This window comes from Odocoileus virginianus, chromosome 28 (genome assembly GCF_023699985.2).
Source record: "Odocoileus virginianus isolate 20LAN1187 ecotype Illinois chromosome 28, Ovbor_1.2, whole genome shotgun sequence".
NCBI lineage: Eukaryota > Metazoa > Chordata > Mammalia > Artiodactyla > Cervidae > Odocoileus > Odocoileus virginianus.
Genome location: NC_069701.1, coordinates 16,085,413 through 16,112,502, shown reverse-complemented (window position 1 = coordinate 16,112,502; position 27,090 = coordinate 16,085,413). Strand labels below are relative to the sequence as shown.

The 27,090-nt window shown below is 48.2% G+C and overlaps 1 protein-coding gene across 8 annotated transcripts; it reads right to left on the bottom strand.

Annotated features, from left to right (window-relative positions):
* Nucleotides 1-24,794, bottom strand: KCTD14 (potassium channel tetramerization domain containing 14). Of its 8 annotated transcripts, none has more exons than XM_070457244.1 (3): nucleotides 19,997-20,240; nucleotides 14,506-14,531; nucleotides 1-736 (listed from the first exon to the last, which is right to left on the bottom strand). In XM_070457244.1, the coding sequence occupies exons 1-3, from the start codon at nucleotides 20,223-20,225 to the stop codon at nucleotides 74-76; spliced, it is 918 nt and encodes a 305-aa protein (XP_070313345.1). In that variant the 5' UTR covers nucleotides 20,226-20,240; the 3' UTR covers nucleotides 1-73. The 8 variants fall into 8 exon arrangements, 3 of the variants coding, with proteins under 3 accessions (XP_070313345.1, XP_070313346.1, XP_020770806.1); XR_011484314.1 differs by lacking the exons at nucleotides 1-736; nucleotides 19,997-20,240 and adding exons at nucleotides 12,572-13,046; nucleotides 24,695-24,794 and having other exon boundaries at nucleotides 14,460-14,531; XR_011484316.1 differs by lacking the exons at nucleotides 1-736; nucleotides 19,997-20,240 and adding exons at nucleotides 12,572-13,046; nucleotides 24,695-24,794.
* Nucleotides 24,795-27,090: the final 2,296 nt, after the last annotated feature.

Genomic DNA, 27,090 nt, shown 5'->3' with positions numbered 1-27,090 from the left:
TGACACTTAAAGGCAACTTTTAATTTCATACTTCCCACCAGAGCCCATAACAAAGAGCCCCGGCCCCTGGGGATCACCACCAGCTGAAGCTGAATGTATAGAAGTAGTCGGAGACCTTGGCTGGTAACGGACTGTTGTGTGAATAGCATACCTGGTACCCTTGGGCCTTAATGTCCATGTTCAGGCAGTCCAGGAGGTCACTGATATCCAGGGCTGCCTTCCAAGGCCCGAATTTGACCACTGACCTTTTGTTCGCCTCCAGGGAGCGCAGGGCGTCTGCGCAGTTTGCGTCCTCCTTTTCGTTTCGTACCAGGCACACCAGGACTCGGGAGCAGCGCGCCGCCACCGCCTCGGCGCGCGCCAGGCGCACCATGAGCTCCAGGTTCTCGCTGTATCCAGGCACCTGCAGCAGGAACTGCTTCCGCGCCACCTGCTCGCCGAAGATCTGCGGCGTGTCCTCCAGGTATTTGATCAAGGGCTTGATCTCGTAGTACTGAGCCTCAAGGTACACCTCCGGGATGTGCTGGGTGGGCAGCTGCCCACTGCGCAGATATTCCAGGATGGGTCCAAAGTAGGTGCCGCAGCGATCGATGAAGAAGCGTCCCTCGGCATCCAGGCAGGCCTTGGCGGGGCTGGAGAACATCTCTGCCAGCTTTGAGCCTGGGAACTTCCTCAGGGTGCCCAAGGTGGTGGTATAGAACTCACCCCCCACGTTCAGGTCCACGACCGGAGATTCCTGGGGGGCACAAGAGGCAGAATGACCAACAGCGCCACCTCCGGGGAGCTCATGATTCATTTTCATCCAAAGAATAATACCCTACAGAATTTAGGGGAGCCGTAAGAATTGGCTTCAGCTTACTGGAATGTCCATCTTACAGGAAAGGGGTTCTATTTATGTTGTAGAGCTACAGAGAGTAGGCATTTTAAGGAAGGAAAATATTTTGGTTTGAAATAAGAATACCGAATTTCAAGCATTTGCATTTTCTCATTTAGGTCACAGAATATTAGTGGAGGAAGCTGCTGTGGAAGCAAGTTGCAGGAAGAATACTGTAAAGTGTGTGGCCTGTGGCAAGACTTTTCCCCTCCCTAGACCTCAGATTCCTTATTCATAAAATAAGGATTTGGAGCTTTTGTGACAATGAGGTCCTGACAGGAATGCTTAGATATAAGACATAGTTGTGTGTTTTGTTTTTTTTTTAAGGCATCGGGAAAAGGGAGAAATACATTTTCAACCTTTTAGAAAGGTTAAAGAAACCATAAATGAATTCAATCCAGGAATCATTTCTTTGGTACTTACTGTGTGTTCACATCCTGTGCTGGGAATGGTGATAAAAATTCTTATTTCATATAAATCAGAAGTTCTGGCTAGCAGTTGGCATGACATTAACAGAATTTGTTTGATGGGTACTTTTTCAAAATAAAGGCCCATGGGATTAAATAACAGGAATATCCTTGGTGGTGACAAGGTCAGTAAAACCAAATATAACAGGTGTAAAAATGCCTCATAAATGGTAACGTATGGTGCAAATATAAATTAGATTTAGCTGTTCATCAGAATTTTTAGAGGCCTCTTCTCTCAGGCTGAGCACTAAGAATGTGGGTAAGACCCATGCGGTATCTGCCTGGAGATGCCCACAGGCCAACATAGACAGGGACTTAGACATAGAAAAGAGACTGAGAGTCAGGCTTCATTTGGGGGATATTAAGTGCTGCCCCACAGACCTAACAAAAATACCTGAATACTCCATTAGTGATTATTACACATGCGGTGATACATCAGTTATTACCCTACAAACCAGTTTCCTGAACACCTTTCATCATTTAAGATCCATTCAATAAAACATGTATGCACCTACTTTGTGTCAGGCAGCTGGAACAAGAGGAACAAGCAGACCTCCCTTCACAGGCTTCTAACTGTGCAAAGTTACTAACACCACCTTCACACCAATCCTATGAAGAACATATTAAATCCCCATTTTCCAGATGAAGAAACTAAGGAGGTGAAGTTTAAGTTGCTTAAGATCAACCAGTTATGAAGTGATAATGTCACAGGATTTGAACTCAGGTCTGACTTACCCTGAAGCTTGCACTTAGTCATTACAGAAGTTAATTTCCAACCTTGGAACACCTCCACTCTTCATTTCCCAGTCATCCAACAAAATGTAGGAAGAACCTATTCCACCCAAGCCTTCTCTGAAGCAGATGAACATGAGTTTCTGCCCTTGAGGAGCTCACAGGGGAGAGAAGGAGGCAGATGGTTTCGATGTGTAGGTGCTGAGGGGGAAGGCTCAAAGGTAAAAGTGATTGGCTCCTTCTGTGGACGAGGGCTGGAGGTTGTCAGGGAAGGTCTCCTAGGGGATGCGATGGCTGTGGGTGTGGAAAAGATCTGCAGTGTTGGGGGGGAAGCTGGATTTCCAAACTGGAGACTTGACTACAGGTCATTGCAGGGCCAGGGGAATAGGAATGTCCTTCAGTCTGATTGAGGTGTGACTTCCTTTTCAATTTGTCTGTGGGCTCTACCTCTAAGATTAAAGTACGGGAATTAAGAGAGCTCAAGGCAGCCAGATTTCGGGGGAAGAACCAAGTTGCCATAGCAACAGTTCCTACCCAGGGACAGTTATGCTCGATGGAACGGAGAGGGGAGAAAAGAGGATGCATTCTGACAGCAGCCAAACAATTCAGCCTTGAGAAAAATAAGCCCAGAACCTGTGACTCTCTCTTTTCCCCATAAACCTCCAGGCTCCTTGGCAAGGGTGTTTGGTTAACCTAAAAGTGGTTCTGTAAAGCAGGCAGTTAAGTGAGAAGTTGCAGACTCTAACCCCTGAGTGGGTTGGTGATGGGTTCTTCCCACTCCTCTACCACTGAAAGCTCACAAGTGCTCTTAATATCCCCACATTGCAGGTAAGGAAAGCTCAGAGAGAAGGATCACCCAGTCAGGAAGTGAGAAAGTCACTGTGCTGTGTTACAAGTTGCTTCAGTCTTGTCTGACTCTTTGCGACCCCACTGACTGTAGCCCATCAGGCTCCTTGGTCCATGGGATTCTCCAGGCAAGAGAATGGAGTGAGTTGCCGTGCCTTGCTCCAGGGGATTTTCTTGATCCAGGGATTGAATACTGGAGTGAGTTGCCGTGCCTTGCTCCAGGGGATTTTCTTGATCCAGGGATTTTCTTGATCCAGGGATTGAATTTATGTCTCCTGCATTGGCAGGTGGGTTTTTTACCACTAGCGCCACGTGGTGTAAGTGGCAGCTGGGATCAAATCCGTGTCAGTCTGACTGAGGACAGTATGCGTGCTCTACTCCCACCCTCCCAACATCCAGTCCCACTGCTGCCAAGTTATTAGCTATGTTCCTGGGGCATCTCACTTCCTTCTCCAGGCTTGAGTGTGTTAGTCGCTCAGTCATGTCTGACTCTTCGTGACCCCATGGATTGGGGCCCACCAGGCTCCTCCATCCATGGGATTTTCCAGGCAAGAATACAGGTTGCCATTCCCTTCTCCAGGGGATCTTCCCAACCCAGGGATTGAACCTGGGTCTCCTGCATAGCAGGTAGACTCTTTACCGTCTGAGCCACTCTGAGCTTAAACTTAGTCATCTATGATATAGGGAGGCAAAATGGATGAAGAGAACTCTGAGTTTCTTCAGCTCTGAAAGTTTAATGAATCCAATTACTTCAAATGTTATTTCTGAAGCTCATTTCCAGATACTAAACAAAATAGTCCCCTGCCCTGATATCTTCACCCCCATCTCTTTATCACCCAAGACCTGGGCCCTGTCCCCAAGCTTCTTAATTCTGTCCCTTTTCCCTCCTTGTTTTCTAAAGACACCAAACCTCTTTGGGAATCCCAAACCTCCTACGTCATTCATGAATACTGCTGTATTTGTTTCTAGCAGATAAAGACTTCTTTCCCATCCCTCTTCTAGACTACCAGCCCTTCCTCACAGCCCCTCTTCCCCACCTGTTCTACCCAGTCACCCTGGTGAAGCATTCCTCGATGGGCAAGCCTGACCTGTGTGCAGGGGCTGGGGAAATGTGGGTATCAGGCTAGTGCTGGTACACAAGGATGAATCAGACAGACCCAACTCTAACCCCACCAAACATTCATATGTTTCCTTAGGTCACTCTTAGTCTAGTCAGTGGAGGGACATCTCCAGTCATACATCCCCAAGTCCCAAGATCTCTCCCCACACCACAACTTGGACATTTTCCCACTGCATCCTATCTCAGTCATCTGAGCCAGAAACCTAGACTGTAATCTTGCACTCTGCTCATGTTCTCAACCTCCCCCACACACAGGTGATAAGTCACTAAATCCTGGTGATTCTAAATGCCTGGTCAGATCCACAGCTCCTGGCTCCCTGGAATGTCCTCACCCAATCCAATATCAACTCTGAAATCAGAGCAGTTTCTCTGAAGAGCAAATCTGATCTAGTCACCACCTGCATTAACCACTTCAGTGATCCCACATCTCTGTAAAGGTAAACTCCAGACTCCTTAACAAGGTTTACAAGACCCTTTGTAACCCTGACAATCAACTAGCAGAGCCACCCGCTGGTCTCCCATTAGGAACCAACCAGAGCACGCTGGGCCCCGCTGTCCGCCGGCGTTCACTCCGCTTACCACCCACTGTCCTTACCACCCACTGTCCCGTCACTCAGCCCACTCAGCCTTCAAGTTAATTACTCCGGGAATTTTCTGGATGGGTTGTCTGCTTGTGACTTCAGAGGCCCGTGTACTTCCCCCGTCATGGTAGTTATCTCTCTCTTGTAGTTTTGTTCCTTCATCTGAATTCCCCACTAGCGTGGAAGGCTCCTAAGGGAGAATTATCCCAGATTCATCTTCACGTTACCAGTACATACGGCAGGGCTCCCCACAGGAGGGTGCTCGACGTGTCTGTAGAATTGAACCGCACTTACCCTCAGCGCTGACTTACAGGAGCGCCTGGGGTTCTAATAAAGGCCAGTCTTGGCCTACTTCGCGTCAAGCGCCGCCCAGGCTTCCTCCCTCTTCTGATAATTAATTCAAACATTTATTGGGCACCTTGGGTGGCAACGCCTCTGATCAGGTGACTTTGTCAACAACCAACAACAATGAGGCTGTCATCACCTAACTGGTAAATGCCAAAGTCGCCCCACGGCTGGGGCTGCTTTCCCTTCCTACAAGCCTTGGAGATGGCACCTAGCTCGGGAGAGCTGAGAAGGTTCTGATACTAGAGTGCGCTGGGCTTTTTCTTGACAGTCCCCTTCGGTGCACACTCCCCCCCTTCTCCCCACCCCCAATCCTGGGAGGAAACAGGCGCAAGCAGGAAGACTCAGGAGCCAGCCAGAGGGCAGGGGTTCAGGTTGCAGAAGGGGTGCGGTGGGGTGGGGGTGAGGGGACGGAACTCCGGCCCGCCCCCACTGGGGCTACTCCCACCCGCAGGAGGGGTGGGGCAGGGAAGGAGGAGGGGCGAGCCCAAGGGGCTGTGAGGCGAGACTTAGAGCAGACGGGGAGACCAAGCCGGGAAGAGGGCCACGAGGAGCGGCCGGACCGAGCCGGAGCCGGCACCGAAAGCGGGGCGCCGCAGGAGAGATCGAAGCGGCAGCCGCAAGCCGAGAGGCGCGCGCCCGAAGCAGGGGAACCCAGACCTGCGGGGAGGGAAGGGTTAGAGGGCCCTGGAAGGAGTGAGGAAAGGGAGGGCCGCGGGCCCGGAGCCGGGCGGCTCTGCACGCCTGCTGCGGGCTTCGCACTCACCGTCCGCCGGCCCGCGGGGGGCGCGGCCCGGCTGCTCGGCCGGGAGTCGGGCGCTGAGGTCAGGCTCATCTCCCCTGGCCCCGCGGGCGCTGGCCCGAGCAGGGTACTTGTGGCCGGCCGAAGTGTACCTGGCTCCCGCCCGGGGGTGGGGGAATCCTACCCGGGGTGTGGTGAGAGCCCTGATTGGGCTGCAGTTGGCGGTGACACCTTAGGCTGGTCACTGCCCCTCTCTTGTCTGGGTTTCTGGACAACCAAATGGGGAAGGGAGAGGGAACTGACGTTGACGTCCTGGACACTATCCACTCACTACAGCCCTGGGGGTGAAGGATGAGAAACACCCATTTTACAGGTAAGAAAAGTGAGTCACCAGGGGAGAGTGGATTATATAGTCACCTGAGATCAACTGCTGAAAGTGCAGCACATGCTAGGTACCTGCTGTGTGTGTTATTTTGCTGGTAAAACATAATCCTGGTGATCTGGGATTATTAATATATTATTATTAAAGAATCTGCCTGCCGATGCAGAGAACCTGGGTTCAATCCCTAGCCCCCCCCCCCTCCCCCGTCCGGGAAGATTCTACATACCCCGTGGCACCTAAGCCCAGGGGCCACAACTAAGCAAAAGATTTATTTACTGTACTCTGGAGCTTGTGAACTGCAATTGCTGGAGCCCACGGGCACTAGAAGTCCTCCCGTCCCAGCTTGAGAATACCCCCCTCCCCCAGCAACTAGAGAAAGACCCTGCACAGCCACCAAGACCCAGTGCAGCCAAAAATAAATAAATAAAACTTTAAAAAATTAAAAGGAACTATTAAAAAAATAATCCTTATGAAGTGGGGCATAACTCTTGTATAGTACAGGCCTGTAGAATGACCTTCCAAAGAGGAAAGAGAGGGGAATAGAAGAGTAAATGCACAGTGGAGAAAATGACAGAGACAACTTTGCCTGGTGATTATCCAGGTGATCAAGGTCAGCAGCAGGAGTCAGAAATTATGATAATGATGTGTATCCTTGATAGAGTGTGATGAAAATGGCACTTTGTCTCGGTGATCCTCTTCCCCAAAACCCATGCATCCATGCATGTTAAGTCACTTCAGTTGTGTCCAACTCTTTGCAACCCCATGGACGGTAGCCCGCCAGGCTCCTCTGTCCATGGGATTCTCCAGGCAAGAATACTGGAGTGGGGGGCCATGTCATCTTCCAGGGGATCTCCCCGATCAAACTGGGTGTTTCTTGTGTCTCCTGCATTGGCAGACAGATTCTTTACCACTGCACCACTTGGGAAGCCCCTCATGATTTATTAAACAATTAAAAACAAACATCAGAACAGTGTATACTATGGGAATTCAGTAAAGACATAAACATAAACCTCATATAAATGTATATCTATTTATGTGAACATATGGGCTTCCCTGATGGCTTAATGGGTAAAGAATCTGCCTACAATGCAAGAGATACAGGAGATGTGGGTTCAGTCCCTGCATCAGGAAGATCCCCTGAAGGAGGGCATGGCAACCCACTCCAGTATTGTTGCCTGAAAAATCCCATGGATAGAGGAACCTGGCAGGCTACAGTCCAAAGGGTCACAAAGAGTCAGACATGGCTGAGCACAAGGACACACATGTGAACGTATACTTAGAAAAGTGTAGAAGGATGCACGGTGGATGTTACTGTTGGTTATTCTGTACAAATGGGATAGAAATAGAGAGGGGAAATTATTGATTAAGAAATGGTTTTCTTGGGCTTCCCTGGTGGCGGTCAGTGGTAAAGAATCATCTGCTAGTTGAGACACAGGTTTGATCCCTGATGCGGGAAGATTCCACATGCCACAGAGCAGCTGAGCTGTGTGCCACAACTACTGAGCCTGTGCTCTAGAGCCCAGAAGCCACAACTTCTGAAGCTCTCATGTCCCAGAGCCTGTGCTCCACAAGAGAAGTCACTGCAATGTATTGTGTACACCACAACTGGAGAGTAGCCCCTGCTTGCTGCAGCTAGAGAAAAGCCCACACAGCATCGAAGACCTAGCTCAGTCAAAACAAGCAAATAAATCTGTAAAAAAGAAATGCTTTTCTTAATACATATTTATATTATGCCACTAGTTGCAGTGAACATGAAAAAGTATGAAAGAGTGAAACAAAAGAAAACACAATAACATAGGACAAGCGCAAGGCAGCCCAAGAGGAAGTCAGCTTTCCAGTTTGAAGGGTCTGGAAAGGCTTCATGGAAGAGCTGGCCCCAAGCTGGGTCTTGAAGCGCAGAAAGCTTTGTTGAGAGAAGCCTGCTAGGGACTCCTCCCAGCAGAGGGGTCAGCTGTGCCAGAGAAAGGAGGGAAATGAAAATGATCATGTGTTGAGCACCCGTACTGAACACAGGTTCTTGTCTAAGTTCTTCCAAGCAGTTAGACTTACTCTACAGATGAGGGAACCGAGGCTCAGGGAAGTTCAGTGAATGGCTAAAAGGCCACACAGCTGGTAATAGACAGAACCAAGCTTAAACTCCATGTTTTTCTCACTCCAGAATTCTATGACTGTAAAGAATTGCTTTGTATCTGGGTGCTATGGTCTGAACATTTATCTCCCTCCAAAAGTCACACTGAGACCTAATCATCAATGTGATGATGTTAGGTGGTGCCTTTGGGAGATGATTAAGTCATGAAACAATGGGATTAGTGCTCTTATAAAAGAGACACCCCCCCCCCCTTATAAAAGGGAGCTCTCTGGCTCCTTCCTTCCACCATATGAGGACTCAGAAAGAAGATGGCCATCTATGAACCAGAAAGCGGGCTTTCATCAGACACCAGGTCCACTGGCAACATGATCTTCTACTTCCTAACTTCCAGAGTGGTGTGAAATAAATGTTCCTTATAAACCACTCAATTTCCAGTATTTTTGTCATAGCAGCCTGGATGGACTGAGAAACTGGGTACGAGTGTGTACCTTAAATACCATGACTTGCAAATGGGATTGAGCCATGGGGAGGCAGCTGTGACCTCCTCAAAGCAGGCCTCCCTGCCTGCTGCATCTGGGTTAGGGAGCCTCCCGTGGGCCAGGCCGGCTCTGCCCAGCACATGAAGCCCCTTCCCCTCACATTGTCTGACTCCTCCCAGAGGGCTGATCAGCTGTATGGGCCAGGATGATTCCATGGGGAGGCTGAGTTCTGAAAGGTCATCACCACAGAAAGGAGGGCTGGACACTTGGAGGGGCAGTGGGCACTTCTGACAGCATCAAGAAGCCTGGGCCCCATTTCCGGTTTCTCCTCCAGCTCCAGCTGCCCTGAAACAACCTACATTCCTATACCTTCTTGAACTTTGTTTATGCTGTTCCTTGTGCTCAGAATGCCTTTCCTCACCAGTTCCTTCTCTGGAAAACTCCTACACAGCCTTCAAGACCCAAGTCAAATAGCCTTCTTCTTCCTTTTATATCCATTAGCACATTTGACCCTCAGCATTCAAAATAGGAATTAGCACCTCTATTTTACGTATGAGAACCCCAGGGGTCCCAGAGGTGAAGTGCTTCTTTCAGAATCCTTCAGCACCAGGGCACAAGAGATTGACCAGGGTTCCAGCTGTGGCTCTGCCATTCATGTGTAACCTTGGCCAGGCCCCTGCCCATCTCTGGGCCTCAGTTCTCCACCTGTAACATGGTGGGGGCTGGGATATTGTTTGAGACCGTCTCTGTGAAATGGTCTTGCTTAATGCTATGGCAACAAAGGAATTCAAACAGTACCTTGGTGTTGCCTAGAACTGGATCTTGTTTCCCTTTGGCCTGAATCCAAGAGCAAGCACTGCTTCCCTCTGCCCTCCTCTTTGTTCTTCTTCCTGAGACAAAGCTGCCAGCCCCTCTCCTCTCCAGGCTGCTGGGCTTCGGGCCAGCCAGCCAAGTGGCAGCTGGGACTCAGATGAAAGGGCCCTCACAGGGCCGCCTGTGGCAGAGTGCCCAACCCAGCCCAGCCCAGGCCTGGCAGCCCTGGGCCCAGCTGTCGTTCGAAGCATCCTGCCACCACTCCTACACAAGGCTCCCTTTGTGAGTTCTGCAGTGGGGGAGACCCCTGCCAACCCACAAGGACCCTCTTCCCTTCCCTCCGCCCTATGCCCTTTGAGGAATATCCAGGTCTTTACAGAATGGTCCAGAAATGAACTGGACTGGTCTGACTTTGGGCCAGGTTCTTTGGAGAGTTTTATTTCATCTTCAGAACAAATAGCAGGTAGTGCTATCCCCCTTTAGAGATGGGGAAGCAGATACCTGAGGGCCTCCTATGTGTCAATCATGGTGTCAGGTACTGGGAGTTGGACAAGGGCCTGTCTTCCTTCCCTCATTCCTTTCCTTCTTTCTTTTCCGAACACTCTCTAGGAGTGTTTCTTATTTATTTATTTATTTATTTATTTATTTATTTTTAAAGAAGTCATGAGAATTCCCTGGTGGTCCAGTGGTTAGGACTCTGTGCTTCCACTGCAGGGGGTACAGGTTTGATCCTTGGTCAGGGAACTAAGATCCCAAAAGCTGAGCAACACGGCCAAACAAATAGAATACAATAAAAATAAATAAGTTTTTAAAAATTAAAAAGAAATCATGTGTGGAGGACAGAGGGCTTCTCAGGCAACGCTAGTGGTAAAGAACCCGCCTGCCAATGCAAGAGACAAAAGAGATGTGGATTCCATCCCTGAGTCAGAAAGATCCCCTGGAGGAGGGCATGGCAACCTTCTCCAGTATTCTTGCCTGGAGAATCCCCATGGACAGAGGAGCCTGGTGGGTTACTGTCCATGGGGACGCAAAGAGACATGACTGAGTGACTGAGCATGCAATACAATACCTATGCCGTCCAGCTTGAGTCTGAGTCTGGCCACCGTGAGGCCTAGAGATCAGAGGGCAAAGGGAGGTGGGATCAGACTCTTTATTCCCTGGCTCCCTCCCTGCCAGGGCCGTGTAAGTCAGCTGTGTCCCTCAGGCACCTTCTCCACACCCTCTCTGTGGTTCTGGTAGCCACTGTCTTCCTTTCAGGCCCCCACGGTTCACTGTCCTGAGGGACGGCACTATTCCTTGCTTCTCTCCTCAGTCCCTGCATCTCTGCAGAGTCCCTTCATGGACCTCTCCTTGAATCCCCAGTTTGAGGAGGTACCTGTGTCCTGCCTGTGTGTGTTTTTGATAGTGTGTGTACTGCACGTGTGTGTGTGTGTGTGTGCATGCATTAAATGCATGCATGCATCATTTCTATGCCAGTTGCTCAACAATTCATCAAGAGCTGGTACAGGAAGGGAACTGATTTTTACTGAGACTCCAGGCAGGGCATTTGATATACACAGTTGGGTTTCATTGTCACAATTCTGTAAAGTGTTTTTTAAGGAAGATAAAACTGAGGCCCCAACTGGTAAAGGGATTTACCTAAAGTCCCACAGCTGCTGGGCAGTGGACTCAAGATTTGAAACCCATCCCATATCTGGCTTCAAAATCTGTGCCTTTTTCCCACCTTGAGTCCTGCTTTCCAAAACGCCTGGTTCATTCTCATCCTTTAAGGTCTTAGCTTAAGTGTTACCTCTCCCAAGAGGCCTTCCTTCACCACTCTGTTGGAAGGAAGTCACCACTGATATTCTTTTTTTTTTTTGACATGTACACACTGCTTTATTTAACTTATTTATTAATTTATTTTTGGCTGTGCTGGGTCCTCGTTACTACACACAGGCTTTCTCTAGTTGTGGAGAGCAAGGGCCGCCCTCCAGCTGCAGCCCTTCTGCATGAGCTTCTCATTGCAGTGGCTTCTCTTGTTGCACAGTGCAGGCTTCAGGTGCACGGGCTTCAGCGCTGCGGCATGGGGACTCAGAAGGTGCAGTTTCTTGGTCTCTGGAGCACGGGCTGAGTAATTGTGGTACGTGGGCTTGGTTGCTCTTCAGCATGTGAAAACTTCCCAGACCAGGGATCGAACCCATGTCCCCTGCACTGGCCGGCAGATTCTTATCCTCTGCACCACCAGGGAAGTCCTGATGTTCTTTTTCATAACACATTGTGCTTCTCTTTCACGACGTGTATATGTTTGTTTATTGAATCTCTCTCTCTCGTTAGATTCTAAGCTCCATAACAGAAGCCAGTCTCCATATCGGTTTTGTTCACCACTCTCTTCCCAGCACCTAGCATAGCTGCCTGCTTTACACCAGGCCCCAGATAAATATTTGTTAAATGCAAAAAGGACAAAGAAAAGTGAGCAAGCATTTTTTAAGTGCCTGCCTAATGTCAGGCATTTAATGTGGCTTATCTCATTTCCTCTTCACAGCTATTGCATGAGGTTATTGTCCCATTTCTCTGACTGAAGTCAGAGACGGAGTGAAACTTTTCCAGAGTCACACAGCCTAGAGCTGGGGTTCAAACTCAGGTCTTCCTGGCATCACTGCTGTGCATGTCCCCCAGTGCCCCGTGCCCTTGGCACAGCAGCTCACAGTGGGAAAGAGAAGGAGGGACTGATCAGTGGAACCTACATGAATCATTCTTGGACAAACAGAAACTTGGGGGAACAAATAGTGACTGTGGCAGCCACTCCCCTGGGACCAAGCATTGGCAGGCCCTCCCAGCCCGGAAACAATTCTCTTTCCTGTTTGCCCTCAGGCTCTCAGCCCAGTCCTACCTGTTCTGTGATCTTCTCCAAACACCCAATTCCTTGCCTTTCTTGGCAGGGCTGCCCATGGCTCACCAAGTTCCCAAAGACAGACTCTGAACACCGGGTGTGTGCCCCGGAGCTCTGAATGCAGGCCAGTTCAGCAGCTGGTGCTAATATAGACAGGGGGGCCTCCTGCTGTGTCTCCAGGACCACGTGTCAGTCAACTGGCACCTGGGAGGATCTTTTCTTTCCTTCCTCCTTTGCTCTCAGACCTTGTCCACTTTCCTCTTTAAAATCATCATTGTCACCAAATGGGGAACTTCTGAGATCCTGAGTTATGTCTTTCGTCGTCGCCAAGGTAACGGTTACACAGACATGTTTACATTTTGTGAAAATTACTTGGGTGCATTCCTCTGTACTTGAGTTATACTTCAAATTTTTTAAAATTTTATGTATTTATTTATTTTTTTTTAGCTGCGCTGGGTCTTCCTTGCTGCATGCAGGCTTTTTCCAGTTGCAGCAAACGGGCTGCTCTTTAGTTGCGGTGCACCGGCTTCTCACCCTGGTGGTTTCTCTTGCTGCAGAGCGTGGGGTCTAGGGCACATGGGCTCAGTAGTTGTGGTACTTGGGCTTAGTTGCTCCCTGGCATGTGGGATCTTCCAGGACCAGGGATCGAACCTGTGTCTCTTGCGTTGGCAGGCAGATTCTTAACCACTAGACCACTAGGGAGGTCCCTAGTTTTTAAAAAAAAAAAACCATTGCTAAAAAAAAAGACAACAACAAACATTGCTACCCATTCTTGCCCCTGGCTCCTCCCCCTACCAGACCAGCTGTGAAAGGGGGATCATCTTTCCAGCTCTTCTCCCTCAACCCTCCCCAAGGGATGCCCAGAGACCCTTTTAATCTGAGGGCTTCTGACGGAATCCTGCCCAGCAAAGATAGTGTAGATCAGCATAGCTGACATGGACAGAGCTACAAGTCCTGGGACCTCCAGAGTCAGTGGATTCTCACTCCTGGCGGGTGGCGCCTCCCTCTCTGAGCCATTAGTTGGGTGCCCGGCCTCTCTCTGGTCCTGTCTGAGAGCTGGACGTCCTCCTATCTCTTCCCCAGACCTTGTTTTTCAGGGCATGCTGGCAGCTACTGGCTTGCAGGGCCAGTTTTGGGGAGCGAGTTACTCTTTACCCGCTGTCACTGAGAAGAGCACATCCTACAGCTCAGGTGTCCAGGACCTCTGCCTGCTCATCCTCCTTGGGATCCTGGAGAAGAATTAACCGCATCCTATCCAGCTCCTCCTTCGCCGGCTGCCCAGCCCCAGGGTGCAGGCCGCACCTGATTACCCCAGACAGGCACTTCCTCACGCAGCCCCAGGACACCCTAACCCAAGGAAGGGAGGGGGGCCGCCCACTGAGCGGGCAGTGGTGGCCAAACTTCCAGCGGCTGAACCCAGAGAAAGTATCAGACCAGGCTTCTGGTGGCAAACCACAGAAGCCAAGGCCAGCTCCTTAAACCAAAAGGAAATTTCTTTAGATGATCAGTGTTCCCTGGGCTTCCTAGGTGGCACTAGTGGTAAAGAACCCACCTGCCAATTCAGGAGACATAAGAGAGGTAGGTTTGATCCCTGGGTCAGGAAGATCCCCTGGAGGAGGGTATGGTAACCCACTCTAGTATTCTTGCCTGGAGAATCCCCATGGACAGAGGAGCCTAGAGGTCGCACAGAGTTGGACAAGACTGAAGCGACTTAGTACGCAAGCGTCAGTATTCCCAGGGGATGGGCTCAGATGGCCTAGCGGCAGGAGCCTGGCCAGGATCACACTGCAAAACCGAGTGACTTCCACTATCGTGGTCACAGGAGGGCCTCCAGCTACACCAGGGGCAGGCAGAAGAGGAATCCAATCATATGGGCTTCTGCAGTGTGAGCAGGGACTAGGAATTATCACCCTGGCAAGACTTTGATGGGAATGTCCCCTACAGGGAGACCATGAGGCTAGTGAGGAAGGGGTAGAGGCTAGACATGAGGTTGACAAAAAAGAACAAGACAGCTTTCTCTTAGCACAGTATTGAACTGAACTTGCAGAAGACTCTGAGTCAGGGCAGAGGCAATGCCATCCCCATTACACCCATACCCACAAACAAAATTGGAATCATACCTTTACTATTATTATTTTGTCACATCCCGTAGCATGCAGAACTTACCCGACCAGGGATCAAATCCGCACCCCCTGAAGTGTAAACACAGAGTCATAACCACTAGATCCCCAGGGAAGTTTGAATCATACCATTTTAAAGATAAATTTAAACATGTACTTATTTTTTTTCATCTAGTGTTGTGAGGATTTCCCCCATTTTATTAAGGGCTCGTCTATACCACCATAATGGCTGTATCACAGTATGTCATAAGAATGTATCATAAATCTGTTAAACCACATTTCACTTCTGCCTTCATTCTTTTTTCTCCTTTACCATTACTAGCACTGCAAGGAGCGTCCTCTATAGCTAAGACACGGAGCAAGGAGTGTGCACCTTTTTTGAGGATCTGTTCCTTGTTGCCAAATGACTGGGAAGGCTGTACGCCATACCTGGGCACACACAGTGTGACTGCTCCTCAGTATGTTTTTGCCCGATACTCAGAGGCTGACCTCCACCACCCACCCCCAGAAGATTGCCGGGGAGTGCTGGTGAGGCTGAAAATGCAAGTTGGCTTATAGGCAGGGCCTGAGAACCACACCACCGGAGACTTCCTGAGATCTGATGAGCAGTTTTTTCTGGACTGATCCAAAATGCCAGCTGAGGAACTCATCCCACATTCTGCTCCATGTTGCCTTTTCTTTCTCTCCTCTCCTCCTCCTTCTTGCTCCCTCTCCCCTTTCTCTTTCTTTCCTTTCTGTGACTTCCCTCAAACTCTAATCACTAAAAAAAAAAAAAAACAAACTCTAGTCACTTTGCTTTCTTTCCCTCTCTACTCTTTTTTTCTTCACCTCTTAACTTCTCCCACTCCTGGAATGAATTCAGCCTTGTTTCTGTCTCTTTTCTCCTCTCCTCTCCTCTCTGTCCTTCACCCACCACTCCTGATGCGTGAGTCATAATTTCCCCAGGGAGATAAGCTTTTCCTTGATGGGCCCTGATCTGAATGAGGGGTGAGTTTGCCTCCCACAAAGGGCAAAGCTAACAGAATTGGGAGCTGCTTGGTAACCAGGGTGACTCAGCGCTTGCAGGTTGGGAGACGCACAATCCATCAAGATTTCCTTAGAGGCTCTGTCACCCTGGGGGCCTGCTCACTGTGCCTGATGACTCATCAGGGCAGCCTTGAATTGTTGGCAGCAGGCTGTGGGTTGGGGTGTCACAGTTTATGACGTTGCTCGAGGGAAGAGGGCAGATGTTGGGGGCCCGGCAACATGGCCACACGGCTCTGTTTCTCATTGTGAGTTCTCATATCACAATAATCGAGTAGGATGTCTATAAAAATTCAGGTTGCTGGGCCCCAGTGCACTCTTATTAAACCAGAATATCTGGCAACAAGGGTCAGAAACCTTCCTGTGAAAAGCGATGCACAGACTGAACAGTGTCTAACAGTGTCTGTTAGATTTTTGAATGCACACACCCTATGTCTCAGCAACTAGCAACCCATTCCTCAACTTTCTGCGTGATTTGTAGCAGCTTTGCTTGTTATAAAAAACCTGGGAACAGCTGAAATGTCTATTAGTAGAGAATGGTTGAATAGATGATAACATCTCCTACTGTGGAATAATATTCACCGTTTAAAAAAAAAATGGGGCATTTGTAGAGCCAGAAAGTAGATTTGAGGTCACCCTAACCAGGGGTTATGGAGAGAGGGGCTGGGGAGCATGAGGAGTTATTGCTTAATGGGTACAGAGCTTCTGTTTTTGGGATGATGAAAAAGTTTGGAAATAGTGATGGTTGCACAATATGGTGAATGTAATTAATGCCAGTAAATCATGCACTTAAAAATGGTTAAAGTGGAAAATTTTTCTGTTTTACACACACACACACACACACACACACACACACACACATGCACACATAATTTAAAAATGAATGAGGTAGAATCATATGCAATAATATGGAAAGTGAAAATGGAAATTGTAGACAAAGCTGATCATAAGAAATAAAATTCTGTATGTGCACATGTGTGCCAGGAAAAGACAGTAAAGAATCATATCACCCTCTTAAAAGTGTTTGTCACTGGATGTAAGATCGGTGGGACACATAGGAGAAGGAAGATTCTTTGTCCTCTCTGTAATATCAAAAGTTAAGTGCTGGTCATCAGTCAAAATGGCCATCATTAAAAACTCTACAAATAACAAATGCTGGGGAGGGTGTAAAGAAAAGGGAACCCTACTGCACTACTGATGGGAGTGTAAGTTGGTACAGCCACTACGGAGACCGTATGGAGGTTCCTCAGAAAACCAAAAATAGAGCCGTCATATGAGCCAGCAACCCCACTCCTGGGCATATATCTAGATAAAATTCTAATCCAAAAATATACATGTAGCTCTATGTTCATAGCAGCACTATTCACAATAGCCAGGACATGGAAGCAACCTAAATGTCCATCAACAGAAGAATGGATAAAGAAGTGGTGTATATACACAGTGGACTACTACTAAGCCATAAAAAGGAAAAAAGAATGCCATTTGCCACAAGATGGATGCAACTAGAGATTATCATACGAAGTGAAGTAAGTCAGAAATAGACAAACACCATATGATATATCACTTACATGTGGAATCTAAAATATGACACAAATAAACCTATTTAGGAAATAGAAAGAGTCTCACGGACACAGAGAACAGACTCCTGTTTGCCAAGGAGGAGGGGTTGAGGGAGAGACGAAGTGGGAGGTTGGGGTTAGCAGATGGAGCTACTATATGCTAAGGACAAACAAGGTCCTATTGTGTAGCACAGAGAACTATATTCAGTATCCTATGGCAAACCATAATGGAAAAGAATATAAAAAAGAATGTATATATATGTATGACTGGATCACTTTGCTATACAGCAGAAATTAAGACAACATTGTAAATCAACTAAAAATTTAAAAAGCGCTGGGATTATAGGTGATTTTGCTTCCTTTTTGAAAGTGTTGTTCATACAAACAATGTAAACACACTCAGCAAAACAATTCCATCCTTGCCCTCAAAGAGCTCAGAATCAAGTTGGGGAGATGGGTACAAATCGAGGTGATCATAACAGAACATGAATTGTGGCAAGGCCTGTGGAAGTACAGAGGAGGGGGTATCAGGGGAGGCTTTCTGGAGAAGGAGACATTTTGACTCTGGTCTTCAAAGACCTCAAGGAGTGAGGCAACTAGAGAAGTGGAGTAGAATTCCTCTGGTGGAAGGAAAGGCAAAGTGAGAGGAGACATGAGGTTTGGGAAGTGGCTGTAAAGCCCAGGAGCTGACATGCAACTTGCCTGTTGGAAGTGGCTGGAGCATGAAGAATTTACCAGGGGAGGGACAGGTTTGTGTTCCGGGCGTATCCTCTGGCAAGGTCTTTTCTAGGTTGAGGTTAGAGACAGTGTTCTCAGGCCAAGGTTGGAAACTAATAAGACATAATCAAAGACTTTTCCATTCACCTCAGAATTTCAGCTGAGGCCTCAAAGGCCAGAGCTGCTGAACTTAAAATGAGTTCAGAACTCAGGAGGCGGGGAGGCAGCAGGGCTAAGAGCCATGTCCTCAGTTACCTGCCTCTCAAAGAGAGAACATCCCCCAGGAACGCCACAGAAGACTCTCTTCAGAGAGATGTCAGGGCATTCACTCTGCCTGTCCCCCAACCCACACCTCACCAGGAAGGGGAAGGACCCTTTCTCCCCCTCAAACCAGGGGAAATAGGCTTTGGGAGAACTATTTGGGGAGCCTTGGAGTGGGGAGGCTGTGGGATCTGGTGAGTTGGGGGGTAGTTCCTAGGCAAGGGGCTGCACTTCCAGCTGTGTGATTCTCTTACGGCACATGTAGAACCCAGGTAAGGAGCAGAATGAGGCTTTCTTGGGACTTCCCTGGTAGTCCAGTGGTTAAGACTCCATGCTTTCAATGCAGGGCACAGCAGGCTCGATCCCTGGTTAGGGAACTTAATATTCCATAAAGAATCAGGAAAAGTAATAAATCATTAAAAAAAAAAAAAAAAAGAATGAGGCCTTCTTGGAGAGGACCCTGTTGAAGAGAGCTTCCACTTAGGGGACTCCCACAGAATGAGGCTAGATTTGTGAGGAGGGATGCAGAAGCCGAGGGGCTGTAAGCAGCATGAAAGAGGAAGTGCACTTCTTTTTAGGGGTGCTGGAACTGAATGGTGTTGTGAGTCTCCAAGGAGCCTACCAAACGTGCTCCTGAGGGAAAGTGTCAGCATCTGGAAACTGCCAAGACCAGAAGTAGTGGAGAAGACTCTTGAGAGTCCCTTGGACTGCAAGGAGATCAAACCAGTCAATCCTAGAGGAAATCACACCTGATTTCATTGGAAGGACTGATGCCGAAGCTGAAGCTCCAATCCTTTGGCCACCTGATGCGAAGAGCCAGCTCATTGGAAAAGACCCTGATGCTGGGAAAGATTGAGGGCAGGAGGAGAAGGGGACGACAGAGGACGAGATGGTTGGATGGCATCACCAACTCCATGGACTTGAGTTTGTACCAACTTCAGGGGATGGGGAAGGACAGGGAAGCCCGGCGTGCTGCAGTCTATGGGGTTGCAAAGAGTCAGGCACTACTTAGGGACAGAACAAACGAAAGACCAGAGGGCAGTGCCGTGGGTAGACCTTCTTGGCTGTGACTTTTCCGCCCCCTCTGCCCCCAACTCTGGAGAGCCAGAGACAGCCCGGGAAGGAGCAGAAGGAACAGAAGTTTCGCAGGGGAGGGAGACTGCCCGGTGCCCTCCCCAGCCAGCGGGTGTCCCAGCCAGAGGGAGCTGGATCTGGGCAGGTTTGCTTTAAGGCTTGCCCCGGCATGTGGATTACCTGATTATAAACGGGAGACTCAGAGGGAGGTGGGAGGGGGGATCAGGACGGGGAAAACATGTAAATCCATGGCTGATTCATGTCAATGTATGGCAAAAACCACTACAATATTGTAAGTAATTAGCCTCCAACCAATTAAAACACACACACACACACACACACACACACACACACACACCAAAACAGCATTATTCACAAAAGCCAAGCGATAGAAGCAACTCAAATGTCCATCGATGAATAAATAGATAAAATACCAACTAATAAAAATAAATGGAAAAAAAAGGAAAAAAATAGATAAAATAAATGTAGTAATGTATACACACAATGGAATGCTCTTCGGCCTTAACAAGGAGGGAAACTATCACGTACAACAACATGGATGAATCCTGAGATATCACGCTAAATGAAATAAACCCAGTCACAAAAAGACAAAAAATACAAGTAAAAAAATAAACGGGAGACTCTCGGAAAGCTAGGAGACCTGCCAAGATTTCATCCCCGGAAGAGTAAAGCGTGAGTGCGCAGAATCGGTTCTAAAGGACAGGTGTCAGGCAAGAAAGAAATCGGCTCTGTGATTTCCAGCTGTTGAGTCAAACTCCTTCTTTAATAAAGAGCTCGGAAACATTAACGACGCCTGTTTAGCGAATTGGGTCTTAGAACGGTTTTCTTCCCTCTCTCTCCCCATCGTTCAACCCTTTTTATCTCAACGAGACGGACAATTACCTCTTGGAAACGCGTGTGTTTCCGCCCAGGGACCCAGAGGCTGGCGCGGGCGGAGCCGCGGTCCTGGCCTGCCCCGCAGCGCCCCCTGCTGTCCGGAGCTGCAGCGGCCGTCCCCCCGCCTCGCGTCTGGCTCGGGCCCAGTCTTCCTGGAGTCTGCAGGGTTCGGGCCCAGTCTTCCTGGAGTCTGCAGGGTTCGAGACGACGCATGCCTTCGTGTATTGAATGACATGAGAGGTTACCGGGGTGAGAGCCTATCCGATGGGGAGGGGGCTTATCAGGTCAGAAAGGTCAGCCGCGGAGTGTGAGGCTGGGCGAAAGGGCTGAGATGGGAAGTGGGGGAGTAAAGATTTGGAAAAGCTGCTGTGGTGTTCCAAATTGGGAAAGGAGTATGTCAAGGCTGTATATTGTCACCCTGCTTATTTAACTTACATGCAGAGTACATCATGCGAAACGCCAGGCTGGATGAAGCACAAGCTGAAATCAAGATTGCCTGGAAAAATATCAATAACGTCAGATATGCAGATGACACCTGCATATGGCAGAAAGTGACGAGGAACTAAAGAGCCTCTTGTGAAGGTGAAAGAGGAGAGTGAAAAAGCTGGCTTAAAACTCAACATTCAGAAAACTAAGATCATGATATCCAGTCCCATCACTTCCTGGCACATAGATGGGGAAACAATGAAAACAGTGACAGACTTTATTTTGGGGAGGGGGGCTCCAAAATCACTGTAGATGGTGACTGCATCCATGAAATTAAAAGACGCTTGATCCTTGGAAGAAAAGCTATGACCAACCTAGACAGCATATTAAAAAGCAGAGATATTACTTTGCCAACAAAGATCCATCTAGTCAAGGCTATGGTTTTTCTAGTAGTCATGTATGGATGTGGGAGTTGGACTATAAGGAGAGCTGAGCACAGAAGAATTGATGCTTTTGAACTGTGGTGTTGGAGAAGACCGTTGAGAATCACTTGGACTGCAAGGAGATCAAACCAGCCAATCCTAAAGGAAATCACTGGAAGGACTGATGATGAAGCTGAAGCTCCAATACTCTGCACGTGACTGAGCAACTGAACTGAACTGAACTGAGCTGTGAAGTTTGGGAGAAGGGGGGCAATACTCTTGCTACTTCGTGTCCTTGGACATTTGCTCAAGCTGGTTCCTCTACCTGGAAAACATTTCCAACTTTTCCTTTTTGTTGTTGTTTTAAGTACTTAATGTATTAATAAATATGAGAGAATGAATTATATAAATATCCATGTACCCATCACTCAGCTTGAGAAATAAGACCTAACAAATAGAAAGTACCTGTGTATACCCCTCTTTCATCCTCCTTCTTCCCAGAGATGGCTCCTTAAGTTGCTGTTTCCATTCCCATTTAAGTTTTTATTTACTGTATGTTTGTGTGTATCCAGTCGCTCAGTCATGTCTTACATGTAGGTCTTGGGACTCCAAGGCCCTGCTGCTCCCTCAAATAGCTTTCTTAGCTGGTCATTTGACTCTTGATGCCTCAAAATCCTCCATTCAGAGGACTGTGGGTCCCCCCCCAGTTTGAAAGAGCCTCTATTTAGTTCAATGCCTCAATTTTCCAGGTGGGAAACTGAGGCCTGGAGAGGTGGGGTGACTTGCTTAAGATTCCCCAGTAAGTTAGTTATGGCTTTTTCTTTTTAAAGATTTTTTTAAAAAACATTTGTTATTTTTTTAGTTGCTGAGTTGTGTCTGACTCTTTTGCAACTCCATGGACTATAGCCCCGTAGGCTCCTCTGTCCATGGGATTTTCCAGGCAAGAATACTGGAGGTGGGTTGCCATTTCCTCATCCAGGGGATCTTCCTGACCCAGGGATTGAACTCAACGTCTCTTGCATTGACAGACAGGTTCTTTACCACTGAGCCACCACGGAAGCTTTTTTTTTTTGATAGGGACCATTTTTAAAGTCTTTATTAAATTTGTTACAATATTTTTTTTTATAGGAACCATTTTTAAAGTCTTTATTAAATTTGTTACAATATTGTTTCTGTTATATGTTTTGGTTGTTTGACTGTGAGGCATGTGGGATTTTAGCTCCTCCAGGAGAGATTGAACCAACACCTGCTGCATTGGAAGGCAAAGTCTTGACCACCAGGGAAGTTCCAGATGTGGCTTTAAGGAGACTATTTTCTGATTAGTAGTACTGGTTGTTCCCTCTACCTGCAAGACAGAGCTTCCAGAAACTGAGAATATTCAGGTCTCAATATGTTAATGAATATTTCTTTTCCCCTGGGGTAATAACCATGCTTGGAAAGAATTCCTGACCCCTTGACCATAGGCATCCGCTGAGGATCTCATTGAAATGGAGATTCAGGAGATCCTGGGCAGGGTCTGAGACTGCATTTCTGGTGAGCTCCCTGGTGCTTGGATGCTGCTAGGCTCCAGAGCACACTTGTATAGTTGCAAGGGTCTAGCTCATTAATTTGTTTTCTTCCTGGTACACGTCGCCATGTGATATGGTCATATTTATCTGTGCATATGTTCATTGTGGATTTCTTCTCACTAGACACAAACTGCCTGAGTGGGGTGCCTTGTCTGCCTCATGCCCTGTTATAACCCCAGACCCAGCACAGCGCAGACACAAAGCAGGCTCTCAACACAAGAAGTCCCCCCAGTGATAGAGCAAGTCTTGTCCTGGAGGGTGCGGACTTTGTCCGGTTTTCTTCTGACTCCTCCTGGTAAGGCTGGGGGTGGGAGCACACAGTGACTTGACTTCATATGTTTCCCAGTAGATCAGAACTGGAGTAACAAACAGCCTGAGGTCCATGGACATCAATCAGGTGATATGAGGGTGTGTATTCTGTTTTTGTTTTTTGGTTTTTTTGGCAACACCCTAAGGTATGTGAGATTTTAGTGCCCCCGCTAGGGGGGCGAACCCTTGCTCTCTGCATTTGTAGAGCAGAGTCTTAAGCACTAGCCCACTAGGGAATTCCCATGAGTGTGTGTGTATATGAATTATTTTTAAAGCTCAAAAACTTGTCACAGCCTAGGTGTGAGCCCATTCTGTAGCTGCCTGGGCTCAAGCCCTGCCACACTTTCTTGGAATCTGGCTGCCCCAGAGCACGACTTGATCAGTTTATCACTTGCACAACATTCACATGGTGTTCCTGGCCTGGCTCTTGGGGGCCTTGACCCCAGTCCATCTGGGACCACTTCAGGTTTTCTAACTTGGAGTGATCAGGTAACCTGAGGGTGAGGTCACAGGAAGCTCTGCAGAGGCCATTCCAGTAAAGGGGCTCATTCAGCCTCAGCTTCCCCACCTGAAGGTGGGAGGGAAGTCTGGGGGAAACAGAATGGTGCTTGAGGTCTAGCCTCTGCTGCCTCCTTGTTCTCCATTGCTACTTCCACCTGCAGTGGCCCAGCCGCACAAGATAACCTCCCAACCTTGAGAAATGGCAGGGGCCCCTGAGACCAGCAGACCCTTCTGGAACCAAGGGCCACCTCTCCTGCCCCCCGGCATCCCCTGAGAAGACCTCACGCTCTTGTCCTTTCTTTCTTGCCTTCCTCCTTTCCCCACTCCTAGAACTTGTCTGAGTCCAGCCTGTGCACTTAGTTCCCTGATACCTGGAGCCAGCTGGCAGCTGCTGACTCAGGAGCATTTTATCTTTCATCTGCCAGGTGGGCCTGGATGCAGTCTCCGCCTGTAGCCTGCTGGCAGGATGACCCTGGCCGTGCAGACTCTCCTGCCCCCCTTCACAGGGCTTCTTGGTCTGTTCTGCATTTGTTCACTCATGCAGCTCACTGAGGGGCTTTCTTGGTGGCACAGATGGTAAAGAATCTGTCTGTAATGCAGGAGACCCGGGTTTGAGCCCTGGGTCAAGAAAATTCCCTGGAGAAGGCAGTGGCAACTCACTCCAGCATTCTTGCCTGGAGTATTTGATGGACAGATGAGCCTGGTGGGCTACAGTCCATGGGGTTGTAGAGTCGGATAGGACTAAGTGACTAACACACGCACAGAGTTCATTTATCCCCCTGTTACCAGTTTGCTCACTCACTCAAGCGTGCAGTGCCCGTTCCATCCCTGGGGCCATGTCCATGAGCGAGTCTAGGAATGGACGAGCCTGAGATGGGATTATGATGCATAGACAGGGGCAGAATGACACAGTGGGCCACACAGGGGCTGTGCTTTGGTGGAGTTCCCTAAATTCCGAGCCATAGAGGACTTAATGAAGACCAGCCCCCCTTGTTGAGTAAATGGGGAAAGGGAGGCCCAGGAGGCCGCTGCTGATGGGGCCCCCCTGCCCTGCCCACCACCCCAGCTCAGTTCTCCCAGCCCTGTCTGCAAGCATAACATCATGTTGTCCAGACCTGAGTCAGTGACCCTGGAGCTGGGTTAACGAGGAGGACACTAGACTTGGGTAATGATATTCTTAGTGACCCAAACATGGATTCAGAAGGAATTATACAAACAAGACTGGAAGGCCTTTCCCTCAGAGATCTCCAAACCCTTCACTTTATAGTCATGGAGGCGAGGGCCCAGGAAGCCCGGTCACAAGTGGACCTGGAAGAAGCCCCAGGACCCAAACCACAGTGTCCAGCCTCCTGGTCTCTGGCTAAATTCACTGCCCAGCCATCCTGGATGTTCAAATACAAAAAAAAAACAAAAAAAAAAAAACAAAAAAAAAAACCCATTTGCCAGAGGAAAGACATTTTAAGAATGTTTTCCCTTACCTGGCAGTCCTGTGATTGGGACTATGTGCTTTCACTGCGGAGGGAGTCAGTTTGATTCCCTGGCCGGGGAACTTCATTTCCCAAGCAGCATGGTGTGGTGTTTTCCTAGAAAAGTGAAAAAGCAAACAAAAAGTATGTTAGGGCTAAAATGAATTAATCAAATGTTTACTTAAGTAATCTATTAAAATTATATTTTTTCACTTTATTAATTTAGAAACTTGCTCTTTTCCACGGATAGGTTCAGAAATAGTTTTATGCAAATTCTCCACGTGACTGACTGGTGGAGTTACTATCAGGCTAATGCATCTTCTTTTTAAATTTGTTCTTAATTGGAGGATAATTACTTTACAATGTTGTGTTGGTTTCTGCCATACAAAAACGTGACTCAGCCATAAATATATATATGTCTTGTCCATCTTGAACCTCTCTCTCTCGCACCCTCCACCCCATCCCACCTCTGTAGGTTCTTTATAAATATATATATATATATATATATATATATATATATATGCATTTGGCTGCATCAGATCTCAGTTGTGGCACACGGGATCTTTGTTACATCATGTGGGATCTTTCATTGCAGTGCATGGACTCTCTAGTTGGGACACACAGGCTTAGCTGCTCCACTGCATGTGGAATATTAGTTCCTGGACCAGGGATGGAACCTGTGCTGTTGCAAGGTTGGATTCTTAATCACTGAACCACCAGTGAAGTCCTCCAGCTAATGTATATTGCAAACTGTTTACATTAACACATTGAGAAAGAACAGTGTGTATGAGGAAGACTGCCAGGACAGGAATATGGCGTAGCTCTCCTAGAATTCTGGAAAAGAGCCTCCCCTAAGATTCAGGCCCATGAACTGGTTTTGAGCACCTGCCATGCCTGGGCCATGTGTGGCTGCAGCCACTTGGACTCCCTCGCTGGGTCAAAGGCCTCACTACTGCCTCCTTCCAAGCCAGGGACCCTATTTTTTAAGGTGACTGAACATTATAACCAAGGACTCTAGAGTGCATCAGAAAGTGAGTCTAGTGGTCATCGGTCAGCCAGCATCTACTGAGCATTTGCATGGCTGAGCACCAGGATAGGTACAAAGGGAACTGAAGTGTGTGCAGCAAGTCCTAGAATGGAAGAATAAAGGAGAAATTAGGAGCTTAGCATAGGAAATCAGAATGGCCAGGAGGCAGTGCGTGTTTACTGAGATTTTGCAATATATCAGGTATTACACACAAACGTCCTCTCTACTCCTCATAACTGTTAATATCAGTGGGCAGGATTTACCACTAATTCCAGTTTCTTTTTGTCTGAAAGCTAATAGTGTGCATCTTAAGACTAATTACTTGACCTTCCTAGGCTTCAATTTCCTCCTCTGTGAACAAAGACTACGCCATAGGATTATTGGGAGAATTGACTTCTGTTCTAAGCACTTTGCATGTATCAGCTTAGCTTAGGCTAACAAATCCTCAGTCAATGCTTGCTTTTATCATTATTACAACATAGGAGGAAGTTGAAACTGAGAGAAGTGATGACTAGCCCAGGGTCACACAGCCAGAGGGAAGAAGAGTTGGCCATGCTCTGTGCTCTGCTCACAACCTGCAATTTGGAAAGGGCTATGAGTGGAAGGTTTGCCCTCACCACAGATCCGTGGCTGGTCTTGGCTGCCCTCTGTGCTTTAGAGAGGCAAGGCCAACTGTCCAATGCGGGGTGACTCCAGGTCATCTGCAGCCATGTGCCTGGCCAGCCCATGAAAGGGGCTTGCAGAGAGGAACAGCAGTCACTTTCTTCTGAGGCCTGGAGAGCTGGGTTGGGCCTCCTGTCGTTATGTCCGAGTCTCAGTTTCCTCATTTGGAAAGGGGGACATTAATGTTTTTCTGCTCAATCTGCGGTGTGACTAAGCAAGTTAAAGGCTAGAGGATGGTTTTGTCACACTATACTGTTGTGCTCATATAAGCAGAGTTAAGGCCCATGACTTTTGAATAGGGTGGATGTTTTGATTTCACGGGGGAGGGGTGGCAGGCCGTAGTGAGTTAGATTCCAGTTCAACGTAAAGATGAACAATCTCATGGCTCTGGCCATAGGAGTAGAAGGAAGTGGTCCAGTATGTGGGCACCAGTCAGCAGAGTGCAGAGGGTGCCCTGCCCTGAAGGGGGATTGAAGGTGGCCTAGTTGAGACAAGATGACCTCCCATGCTCTTCTCCTCCTCCCTCCTCGCATGCTGGGGCAGAAGGGACTTAGTAAATGTTTCCTCTGAAAGTGGAGTTGCAAGCAGGGCCTAACTCAGAACTCAGAAGGCCTTGTTCAGTTGACTCTGCCACTAACTTGTGCAACTTTGAACCTCTCACTAGGGTTCATTTTTTTAATTAAGTATAGCAAACGCAGTTTGCCAACTGAAAATGTGG

What these genes read in the sequence shown, in the direction of transcription:
- KCTD14 (XM_070457244.1), bottom strand. Translation starts at nt 20,225, where the DNA reads ATGTCATTCAATACACGAAGGCATGCGTCGTCTCGAACCCTGCAGACT. An exon ending in AACACACGCGTTTCCAAGAG is followed by an intron (nt 14,532 to 19,996) that starts GTAATTGTCCGT and finishes TTTACACTTCAG; the next exon opens with GGGGTGCGGATTTGATCCCT. An exon ending in CGGATTTGATCCCTGGTCGG is followed by an intron (nt 737 to 14,505) that starts GTAAGTTCTGCA and finishes TGTGCCCCCCAG; the next exon opens with GAATCTCCGGTCGTGGACCT.